General features: G+C 43.4%; 1 protein-coding gene across 2 annotated transcripts in view; it reads left to right on the forward strand.

Moving 5' to 3' along the window:
- The window catches only part of atad2b (ATPase family AAA domain containing 2B), a 636500-nt gene that overhangs the window by 48429 nt on the left and 575457 nt on the right, over positions 1-12614 (forward strand). For both annotated transcript variants that reach the window (XR_014570787.1, XM_083791050.1), the window contains exons 20-21: positions 7945-8080; positions 10741-10934. Coding sequence is in view for 1 of the 2 variants with exons in the window: in XM_083791050.1 (XP_083647176.1) it covers positions 7945-8080; positions 10741-10934 (330 nt within the window). In the remaining variant the exon portion in view is untranslated. The remainder of the gene's footprint in view (positions 1-7944; positions 8081-10740; positions 10935-12614) is intronic.

Here is a 12614-nt window from a genome sequence, read left to right on the forward strand (position 1 = left end):
CGGTAATGGTGTACACCAGAGAGTGAAAAGGTGCTATAGAGAGAGAGAGAGTGGCATGTCGGTCTCGACTTTCTGATGCTTTGTCTTTACAGTAAATGTGTATAATGCATCTTAATGTAAGTGCATAAGCATACTTGAGTTATGTATGACAGCACTATGGATCAGAATGACATGGTACATACATACGAACACGATGCATCAACACAATACATTAGTAGTCTGGTGGCACTGTGTTTTTCATCTACTATGAAGCTTCCACGGAAAGTATTTGGAGCTTTGACTCATGTTTTGTGTGCAAATTTAATATGCATATGCAAGTCCTCATTTGTATCTGAGATGAATGTAAATGCTGATTCATGCTTCTAATTGTGCTCCAACACACGTGCTGTCCTTCATATCATTTGGGGTGCAGAAAGGTGTGAACATTTTCTGCAGGAATTAGCCCTCGTACTAGAAATCTCTGTAATACTGAAATGGTTCTAACACGAGGCTATTAGAGTGATGTGTCATTGTTAGTAAAGGGATAGAGAATCAGCATGATTTATACTTTGTCGTACCATACACCAATAACAACATCCAACAGTGTTGCTTGGCAAAAGAAAATTGGCTGATCACCCCATAGCGATGCTTTGATTGGCTGGGCAAAGTACATATGGAAGATATAAGTGAGGGCACAAAAGTAAAAACGCCAAAAGTGATTGGCCGGAATGACATTTGTGATGATTTGATTGGCTGAGCACGGAATGATAAGAGCGCCGCTCACTTCACACAAGTGTGATTAAAAAAAAAATATATATATATATATATATATATATATATATATTAACCACTTTTTACTTTGTTCTTTCTTGGAATAGTGAAAATCCCCAAACTACAAGCTTGCAATGGTTTTGTTTTTTGAAAATCACTGCGGTTAACAGCGTTCTGAGGCAAGGCAGGCGAGCTTATTTTTCTATGTTTTTCAGAAACGTGAAGTTAAATATGTTGCCATAATCTCCTCAATTCGTCTCCATCATTCGTTTCCAGAAATAAATACAGATAAATAATACTGAGGTATACTTTTGCATTTTATAATGAAGGAAGGTTAGAGCATACAGTATGTTCCACAGTATTGAGATGCATTGAATGTCAACACACTGCAGTCTATAAATACATATTGTGATATGATTTATGTATCACAACTACTTTGGACCTCCATCCTGTACTAGCGCCAGCACCACAAAACATCCTGTTCAGTTATGCAAATGATGTGCTCAGCCAGGGAGAGAACAGAAAGATATTTTTTTCCTGAGCCTGACGAACGAATGATTATTATGTCGGAAAAAGCATTGAAATAATTTCAAATCCAGAGCCATGAAAAAAATCTGATAGGACATAGTGTATAGAGACAAGACATGTCTGTCTGTCTGTCTGTCTGTCTGTCTGTCTGTCTGTCTGTCTGTCTGTCTGTGTCCCTTTTAGCCCCATTTATGGAGATCTCTGTGTCTGTCTGTTGGTCTGTCTGTGCCAATAGTACTTGGCCTCCAAATACATTGATTCTTCTCCAAATACTGTGATAATGGGTACCGCACTAATTACTCTGAAGGGTAGTCTGTCTGACAATGAGTACAATGCGAATTGAGATGCAGTAATCTAAACATTTCAATAAGTCGTCATAGAAATGCATTTCAGGGGGTTAAACCACTCCATTATATCACCCGCTCTGGTCATGGATCATATCCCACTTTTAGCTATTGAAAAATAGCAGATCTACAAGCTCATATCGCGCCACCGAGTGGCGCGATACGAGCTTGTAGGTCTGCTATTTTTGAAAAATCGAAGACACTTTTAGAATCTGATCTCAGGTCAGAATGGGTTAATAATGAAACTGTCAGGATGTAATAGACATTTTTTGAATCTGATCTCAGGTCAGAATGGGTTAAACCACTCCATTATATCACCCGCTCTGGTCATGGATCATATCCCACTTTCTTCTCATATCTGTCCTGCGCCGTGTACCTCTCAGCTACCCACCATGTGTCTCATTACAGAAACACAGTATGGGGGTTTGGGCTAACCAATCTCCTTCTGGGGGTAAATGTGCTGCATGTTGTGTGCAGTATGTTCCTGTAGCATTCAAATGGTATCTATTAACTTAGCCTGCTGTATGACTACACAATTTGTTGGCGCAGCTGTGCAAATAAAGGATAAACTCTTTGAATGCTAAGCAAATGCGCCGTGGACGCAGATACGTCCTGTGATTAGATGGGTAATTTTTATATAATGATTCTTGTGTTCTTAAACCTAGAACACTAAACTTTCTCACCTGGATCTTTGAAAAATGTGGGTAATATTTAAAAAAAATATTCCTAAAAAAAAAAAGCTGGTCCACCCTACTGGAATGGTCCAGTGAAAAAAATAAAAATAGAATTGACTTGAACACCTGCCTGTAGAAAAAAGCAGGGATGTGGGCAGGGGAACAAACCCACCTTCTACGATGTCACTGGAGCATCATGAAGGTACTGAATGACCCACCCACCTCAGACATCAGCAACATTATGAAAATTACAAAAATGTAATTGCCCGGGTGAAAATCACCCATATTTAGTGTATTTAGTGTTGTTAATTTATGTCACCTATCTATCAAAACCCTTGATGTCTAGCCAATTTAGACCTGTTAAACCTGTACGTCGTTATGCCTTTCAATTCAGGGCAGCAACTATTTAATTTGAGATACTGCTGTATATATATATAACAACATTATTATTGTTATTATTCATTTCTTTCAGAAAGCTGTTAGGATTTGGAAGGAGTTTTTTAATCAGCCTTGGGTCTAAATGGGCTGGCCAGGGCTTTAGATCCCTGTGCACTGAAATCCTCATGCGTTTCCCTCAGAGAGGTCAGTCTGTAAATCAAGATGTAGCCTGACCTAAGCAGAGACATTTCTGGCCTAGATGGGAGGGTCGCGTCTCAGAAAAGCGCGCACCCTGATTGGATCTCATCGATCTGTCCGTCACCCCCGGCCCCTCCTCTCCCCCCTAGTGCAGCGCTACGTCACATCATTTAGAGCGACGCCTACGCGGAAGGGTTGACTCCCACTTTTAGACTGGTTCAGCCCACGGCTTTTTCCAGGCTTTCATCTTTCGCGCAGACGAAATGAAAGCCTGGGTATCGAGGCTAATCAAGATGAGACTGGTTATAGCTCTTATATTGGTCATTTGGTCTTAATTCTTCCATTGACACCATTATTTGTGGAGACCCTATATTTTAAATATAATAATTAGTGAAATATTTTTTTATAATTTATTATTATTATTTTGAATGATCAATCAAATCAATTAGTCAGATGAAATGTTACACCCCTAAGATCTCAGGTTATTCTCCGCGTGTCTATTCATTCGTCCTTGACTGTCTCTGTTTTCCTCCACAAGGAAATCAAGTTCAAGCCTCGACTTCTTCCAAATGGGTGCTTCGGGCAGCGAGGCATGAAGAAAAACAATGCAAGCTCACAATAGATGAGAGAAAAAAAGGGCATTAAAGCCATTAGATGAAGTTCTAGCACTTGGCTCCTACTTGTCCCTCCTGAGAGAGACAGTCTGTTCCTCCTAGAGAGAATCGTCTTCCTCGGCCTTAATGCGATTCAGTATGCTGACGCGTGTGTTTGTTTGAGTGGCTGAGATACACAGAGAGATGCATAGACCAGTGAGAGGAAGGTAAAAAGAAGGAATCAAAGAGGGGAACAGAGAGAGAGAAAGAAATTATCTTTCGTTTGTGCTGGTTTCACAGTAGATTTTAATAGAGATGTATTATCATTGGTCACATTACTCCTAGTAAATAACCGCGGCATGTAGATGGGAGCGCTTGATTTGACACAGTGGGCGCTCTAAATCAGATGAGATTAGATCAGATTACATTTTCAGTATCGCTGAATTAGACCATTATTTTACGTACGGTTAATTGTTTAATCGGCACCACCTGAACAGCTTTCCTTGGGAGTTTTCTTTTTTTCTTTTACTTCTTTTCTTGTTAGCTGAGGTTCAACCTCGGGTCATGTCAGTTCTGCTAACAATCCTGTTGAATTGAACCATAGAGGCTGAATGTATGAGTACTGGAAACAATACTAATATATCTATGCTTTTGATGTGGAGAAAAGCTCTCTCTCTCACTCATTCTCACTTTCACTCACACTCGCTTCCCTTTTTTCTTTCTGACACACACACACACACACACACACACACACACACACACACACACACACACACACACACACACACACACACACACACACACACACACGCTCGCACCAAAATACAGAGTACATCGTGGCAGACTCTCTCTCTACACTCTCTACTCTATATATCCTGTAGGCAACAACTGCAGAATATAAAGCCCATCCATCCAGAACACAGATACTTGTATAGTCCTGGGTCTCTGTGTTGGATTATTCATCATTAACAACAACAACCGGCAGCCACAGACTTCACTGAAAAGAAAGAAACTGGGCCTGTCAAAAAAGTTCCCAAAAAGTTTAACCAGAAACAAGTATCTTAAAGCACTTTAAAAGCAAGAGAGAGAGAGAGAGAGAGGTAGGTTATGGGGAGGGAGGGTTCGAGAAATGGAGGAGCCCTTGTGGCAGGCAGGCAAACAATGCAAAGCTAGCAGAGAGGAACCACCGTCCACCCCATGAGTCTTTTCTGTTTGTCTTTGTGTGTGTTACCCCCCCCCACACACACACACACACACACACACACACACACACACACACACACACACACACACACACACAGGCAGACCAACAAGTCTTAAGAGGTCAATATCAAACATTGTCTTGCTTTGCTGCACAGCACTTTGTTGTGTTTCTCTCCAATCTATCTCCTGTCTGTCTGAAGCTCTGAAATGTTTTTCACCGCATCAGGATGTTGAGCAATGGATCTGTATACCGTACTATCAATCTGACATTTTTTATCACACCACGCAACCAATAAAAATCACACCTGTGTGAATTGAGCGATGCAACTGTACCGTGTGGGGGTCCTCGGGGGGTCCCCGTGACATCCAGACCCCCAGGAACGCGCCCAGGGGGGGGGGGGGCGGGCCGATTCTGGCGAGCTTCCCCGCGTCCGAAACGGTCGAGAAATGACAGGGTTACCGTGTTGCAGCTTTCCGTGCGGACATACAAACACAGGGACAGACATACATACACACATTGCTATGTAATGGAGCGGTTAGGCGCCGCTCAAAAATTAGTGTTAACTTAAACGGTAATTACATTTTTACCTATCATTTTATAATGGACGATTTACTTTTCTGGCAAGTGGGCATGACCTTAGGACAATGACATTTTCTTGTCCGACGGGCAAGTGCCTCTGAGACCTTAGTGTCAACCCCTGGAAGGGCTTTCAGTCTGAATAATGAATGGGTGTCAGGCTAACACTTTTTAGCACAACTAATAGAATTAGGGTTAACATTGTCATGCTTTGATTGGGAGAAGAGGCTTGAGAAATAAACAAGTAATAAAGCATCGACTTCACCTCGACATCACCGTCCTGACACTTTCAAACTTTCAAATACTCGAATGCCTCTTAAGATAGTGTGACCGACTACTGAGACGCCGGTATCAATCATGCTGCTGGCTAGACGATCCTCGACATTGACAGGCTGGCTGCGCCTTAGCAAGTACAGAAAACACATTTATAAATAACACACTTTTCTTTTTCAAATTCAGGAGGTCATTCAATATAGCTTCACACGTTTTACAGACATACAGACACTCTCACCACTACATAAATACAATACGGTTTGAACTATAACTGGCTGTTCTTCTCAGTTGTGACCCATGCAGCAGGTTGATCGATTGTCAGGTTACTAGTGTTGACTAATTACTCTCATTGAGCGGTGTAACCCGTCGCTGAACTTCACTGTTGTTTTTGACTAGAGTGGTGTTACTATCGATGGCTATTTTCCAGGCTGGTGTTTGGGTTTTACTGACTGGCTGATTGACAACGTTGCAGACTGCTGTTTTTTTTTCCCCCACTTGCTTTCTGTTCTTAACCCATTTAGGACGGAAACGCATCTGTATCACTTTAGCGTTTAACCACTTTAACCATTATCTTTTAACTTTAGCAGTTGAAAAATAGCAGATCTACAAGCTCATAGCGCGGCACCGAGTGCCGCGCTACGAGCTGGTAGATCTGCTATTTTTGAGAAATCTTGAAAATGTTTGTATATATATTCTTTCAGAGCGAACGTTTTTTAACTCCAATCTTTGCTTTTGGGGGGGAGGTCCCTGGAACAACATATTCTCAGAGGTCGGCAGCCAATTGCATATAATGTTTGGGGTCCGTGACGTGAAATAGTTTCAGAGAACCACTGATATAGAAACATCGGCCTCGGTCCTAAATGGGTTAATGACTGTTGTGATTGACTTTGGCTGTCTGATGTCATTGACCCTGGCCACCTGCCGTTGGTATCGACCTGCTGTTGTAGCGTTTTGTTCTTTCCTCACTGACTGATGACGTTATTGACTCGCCGTTGCCATTCAAAACACTTTCATTAAGAGGTTTCTCACTGGAGTAGGACTTACTTTATGCTTAAATTATGAAGCATAATATAATGATGTCATGTGATATTATATAGCCATTATGCACAAGAGCCCCATAGTGTATTTTGTGGCTGAGCAGGCTCGCCTTAAGTGGCTGTCGCCTTGATATATACAGTACCGGCACAACAGGGATATTAGGGTTATTGTCCTTGTACAACAGTTATACAACAATGTTAATGTGGAGTTGGCGTGTTTTATCATGTGGGCGTGCTCGACAATACGTTCTTCTTTGTATCACATACCTATTCCTACACAAGAAAATAGTTATATCTTAAATGTAATAAATAGATTACCATTACAGTTAAGTAGTCCCGATGGGATTTCCCAATAGCGTGGGGGAGGGAGCTAACTGAAAATAATGCAGCCATTATGTGAATAGTCAAAGGTTTCAGTTTTCAGCTGTGTTTTGGTTCCTTTACGACCATAAACTCGAGTGTTTCTCGTTCTCAGCTATGAATTCTATCACACCGGCATCGACAACAGGGGCATCTGTTGATGCCAATGTCCTTGGTTCGAACCTGACCTGAGGCACTTTTGTTGCATGTCATCACCTCTAACTCTCTCTCTCCTGCCTCTCCTGCCCCCAAATCATAAAATCTACACAAACTTACTATCTAAAATACATGTGCATTAGCTGTGTTTACTAGTGGCCATGTGAGTTCATTCAGCAGTGAGGTCGATTGTGGTGACACTTTCAGCACATAACACTTGGTTAGCTGCTGTATTATTATTATTATCCCTAGGGAAGATATGGCTTTAGCTTGCACCAATTGGTTGCTGCCGTTCAACAAGGAATGTTCTCTCTTTGATTGTTCCTTTGTTCATAGCAGTGTTGTTCAAATTTCTATTTTAGTTTGGTTATATTTTCAGTTTTTGGAATGAAACTTCATTTAGTTTTAGTCATATTTTAGTCACCTGGAATGTTTTAGTTTAGTTAGTCTACTAAGTCTAGTTTGAGTCGACTAAATCTGTAGTTCATTTAGTTGACTAAAATGTATTTTGGCGGGCCTTGATGCCGTTGTAATGGCTGATTTTACACAAATAGCCGATCTACAAGCTCACAACGCGTCGCAAGCTTGTAGGTTTTACAGCATGCAGCTGTAAAATGAGTTGTACAGTACTGGATTTCTTCTCCACTAATCCCTTCCTAACATTTTAGTCTAGTTTGACGAAATTGTCAATATAGTCGATTGTCAATAGTCAACACAATAGTCAATTTAGTCTTAGTCGTCATAGCTTAGTTTTCATTTCGTTTCCATTGAGTTTTCGTCAGTGAAAAAAGGTAGTCGGCGAACACTTTTCGCCATAGTATTAGTCGAGGAAATCAACAGTGGTTCATAGTGGTGGTTGTTGTGTCCGTGCAGGTACGGAGCATCTTCCAGAGGAGCTACGGGGAGGTGCTCACACTGACTCCTCCAGGAGAGGACGACAGGAGGAGCTTCTTCTCCCAACTGCTGCTGGTGCAGGCTGCCAGGGCACCCCCGCACCTGAGGGGCACTGGTACGGAGAATGAGCGCACGCACGCACGCACGCACGCACGCACGCACGCACGCACACACACAGTCACACACACACACACACACACACACACACACACACACACACACACACACACAAAAAGACCCAAAGTCAACTTAATTTGATTTGAAAGTTTCTGTAGTGTACAGCATGTGAATGAAACAGAATGTTAAAAACGTGAGTTAATACGGAATAAAATATACAATAACAGAAAGAAAGGGGCCATGGAGAAGGTTCAAAGGCCAGGGGGGGAAGAAAAAGCTCGTAGATACGCTATTTTCGGTCCACAATTTCGGATTTGGCATCACAATGAGTAACTCGGAGACATACATGTACAGACAAGCACCTTGAATCCTGTCCTGTTCGCCTGCCGGTCATAGAGGGCAGTGTTGTCTGTATGTTGACCTTCTCCTTCATCTTCTGCTCTCACCCGTAGGTAGACATTCCAAATAAAGTGCAAGTGACATCGATAAATTCCAAATATTATCAAAGTATTCTGAGGCTCCCCTGGACTTTCATCATTAAGGCACCCTAGGGGTGTCACTCACGGCACACACTTTTGAGAAACCCTGTTCTAGAAGTGCAGAAGTTAACGGAGGACAAGGTCCCCTCCTGTGTCCTTATCTCCATTTTGACTCCTAGAGGAAAGGGAGTGTTTTTTTTCTTTTTTTAGTACTACCTTAAGTAGGTTTCTTTTTATCCTATTTGATTTTCTGTTCTGCATTAGCCAGGCTTTACAGCCTACACCCCGACACAATCCCTGAGGCATGTCGGGGAGGGAAGAGAGGAAATTTCCATCTTTATTCCATTTAATGTGGAACCCTGTCTGGCGGTCACAAACACACACTCTTGTGCGTGCGCGGGCAGACACACACACACACACACACACACACACACACACACACACACACACACACACACACACACACACACACACACACACACACACACACACACACACACCCTGAGCCACAAAACTCCACTGCTTCTCAGTTCAACTGTGGCGTTACGAGCACACAAGTTACTTCTATTCACTGTGGGTTTAATATCTCAGACCTCTCTCAGGTCCATTTCTAGTCTTTAAAGTCCCGGGCAGAGGAGCGTAGAGCCGGCCCAGTGTGAGTCCTGCGGCCTCCTGGAGCTCTTGACCCGTTGCCCTCCTCAGAATAAGCCCCCCACCTCCCCCCAGCAGGTCCTCAGAGCCGCCGCCCCCGGGCTGTCCGTTTCAGCTCAGTCAGAATTCTCCGCCCTGACCTCAAACGGAGGCAGACCAGCTTTCAAATGTAAATGGCGCCCATCGTCATTACCCTCCAACGTTCCACTTCCTCCATTGATGCCTGGCAGGGGGTCCCTTGCAGTCGTTGCTCCATGCGGTGCTCGTCAGGGGTGGGGGGGGGGGTGGGGTTTCCGGCCGTGAGTAAGACCGTAGCTTCCACGGCTTCCAGCAGAGACGCCAGGGTCGAAAGCGGGTAGAGGAACCGCCAGAAGAGCGAAAGGAGAGGAGCTGAATGCTATTAGCCGTAATTAGAGTCGGGGTTTGGAAGGCCCTTGGTTAGATAGCTATAGCGCACCTTAGCTCAGCGACGGATGATGCCGCAGAGCCTGGTTAACGATGCTGGCAGTTGCCTGCGGCGAGGACCGGAGCTGAGGGAGACTGAAGGAGAGTAATGTTAATATCTGCTTGGCTAGCTTGTGTCCCTCTGCCATTGGCCAGAGGCTATCCCTTGGTGTATTTCAAAAAAAATATCTGAAGTGTGTTCTTGGCTCACCAAGTAAGAGCACATAACAAACATTATAAATAAGGCTATAGTTCCTTCCTGCAGCTGACCCCAGTTAGACTAGGACCCGAGGCACTTTACTGCATGTCACACATTATGTCTACCATCCTTTCCCATAATAATAACACCTCATTTATTTATATATATGTTGTGGTCAATGTTCATGTACTTTGGAGGTCCTCATGCTCATGCAGTTCTTATTTTTCTTTTCTTTTTTTATCAAAACTACATCTAAAACACAAACTGCTTATCTTTGTACACATTTGTGTTTGGGATTCCTCTTACTTCATACGAGTTCACGAATTTCAACAAAATAGCGACAACAAAATGAATCCCAAGCGATGGAGAAGGCACAACCGTATTGGACAGACCCTGAGAAGTACCTTCGGAGTACGGTTGACCAGGAAGCTTTGACCGCCATCCATGTCCAAGCTGCCGTTAACGCTCCCCCAGGGGCCTAGAGGTCGACATGGGTGGCAGACCCCGTGGAGAGACTCTGGGCTACTTACTCCATAACGTTAGAGTGCATTTAGTGCATTCTGAGCTCTCTCTCTCTCTCTCTTTAAGATGAGAAATGTGTATTAGGACTGACAAGGACATCGCTGCCGTGACATTGACTAAAGAAATAGCAATGCTGAAAGCGGAAAATTACCCTGTAATGTAATGTCTAAGCTCAAAGCAAGAAGATAAATGGCCCGTAGCACTAAGTGGCAAAGAAACCCTCAGATACTTTGTGAAAAGTTCAGGGTTTGACTTCATCCACGCGTCTAAAGGCCCATACATACTGCAGTTTTAGGTGATAAGCTGTCACCTTCATAATGAGTCGAGGCCATAATCACCTCAAACTGCTTCCTTCGTCCCCAGAGAGGAGAGAGGAGGTGCTGCCGGTGGCGGAGGCTCCAGGTCCCAGGGTGTTGTCTGTCGAGGAGCAGCGGCGGCTGGCCGACCAGGAGGAGAACACACTGCGCGAGCTGCGGCTCTTTCTCAGGGACGTGACCAAGCGCCTGGCCACCGACAAGCGCTTCAGCATCTTCAGCAAGCCCGTCGACATCGAGGAGGTAAGAGGCGGAGGGGGCTTAGAGAATCAATCTGTGTGCATACACACATGCATTAATTCATGCATTGTGTGTATACATGTGCAGTATACACAGTATAAATATAATTTGTATATACATTATAATTATGTGTACATACCTGTGTGTATTATATAGGGGCGGATATCGCCAGGTACCTGGCGATGCGATTACATATCGATTCTGAGGGTCACGATTTGATTAATCCCGATTAATCCCGATTAATTGGGCTACATTACGATTCGATTTAATCCCGATTAATCATGATTAATCACTCACTGTTAGTCACTCAGTCACCGTGTGACTAATAAACAAAGTGCTTTCTAATGATTATGAATATAATATATATATTCTTTCACAGTGCACGTTTTTTACTCAAATCTTTGCTTCTTGGGGGGTCCATAGAAGAAAATATTTTCAGATGGGTGTCCGTGGCCAACAGCAATAAGCAGCTTTCTTAAAAAAAAAAAATAGTTTGTACAAGCATACAATAAATATATATTAATAATGACATAAGATGTCATGTCATAGAAATACATGGGCAGGATTTCGGTTGAGGTCAGCAGCACTTTGTTTCCTTATTCAGGGATTTAATTTTCAGATACTGAAGTGTCATTAAGGAAGCTTTGGGTCAGTTCTTGAGACTATGGGCTGTATTTTGCACCAGTACCAGGTCTTATTCCCTAACTTGAGTAAACTAAAGACCTGGAGGCGTGATCAATGCTCTTTGGCCACTCAGAATAGCCAAATGGCATTGATCACGCCTCCAGGTCTTTAGTTTACTCAAGTTAGGGAATAAGACCTGGTACTTAAGACACGCAAAATACAGCCCCATATGTTGCACTTTTCTGTTTGTTTGCACACATTGGTTTAAAGTATTTTACAAGTGTATGTCAACATTTTGGATTCTATGATGTTGAGGGGACACGGAAACTCGATACAACTCACAACGTGTACAAGACCATATTGCCCACTGACATCCAGAGATGCAGTCAAGACAACCACCCCGATCCCGAACACACGGACAGCGGCCCATGCACTCAGAAAAGGCGTCTAGAATTACGAATTCCATCGGCACTTTTATTGCAAAGGATTTACGTTCACATTCGGTCGTGGGGAGCGAAGGATTCCCGGGCCATGTTAGCACTTTGGAGCCACACTACATCGTCCCATCTCGGCCACATTTCACAGGCGGTCGATGGTGTGAGTTTTATCGAGTTCTCGTGTCCCCTCAACCTCATACAATCCAAAATGTTCCCTTTCTGTCATATTTTTTCTCTTCCCCTCCGCGTTGGTAACTCGTTCTGTTTTGGTTGTTGAAAGCTAAAGCGTGTGCGAGCGCTGTGTGCGTCACTCTAAACGGTCCGGTACGACGCCGCAGCGCAGTCGCAGATTAGTTCCGCCCTTTTGCTCCGGTAAAAGAAAATACATTATATAGATTGACGGCATCGCGATTAATCGATAATCGTGTGAGAGTTTGTTTTGTTTGTGCTGTCCCATGCCAATCCATAATCCAGGTATAATCCTACCATCCTGCCCGTTGGGCACTGGCCTACTTGGAACGATGCGAGTTGGAAATGTCTGCCCCTCCCAGTTATTATGTTTGTGTCCCTTTTATGCCCATATATGGAGTTCTTTGTCAGGCATGCCCAAATATGGAGTCTA

This window comes from Protomyctophum parallelum (assembly GCF_964188405.1).
Source record: "Protomyctophum parallelum genome assembly, chromosome: 19".
Taxonomy (NCBI): Eukaryota; Metazoa; Chordata; class Actinopteri; order Myctophiformes; family Myctophidae; genus Protomyctophum; species Protomyctophum parallelum.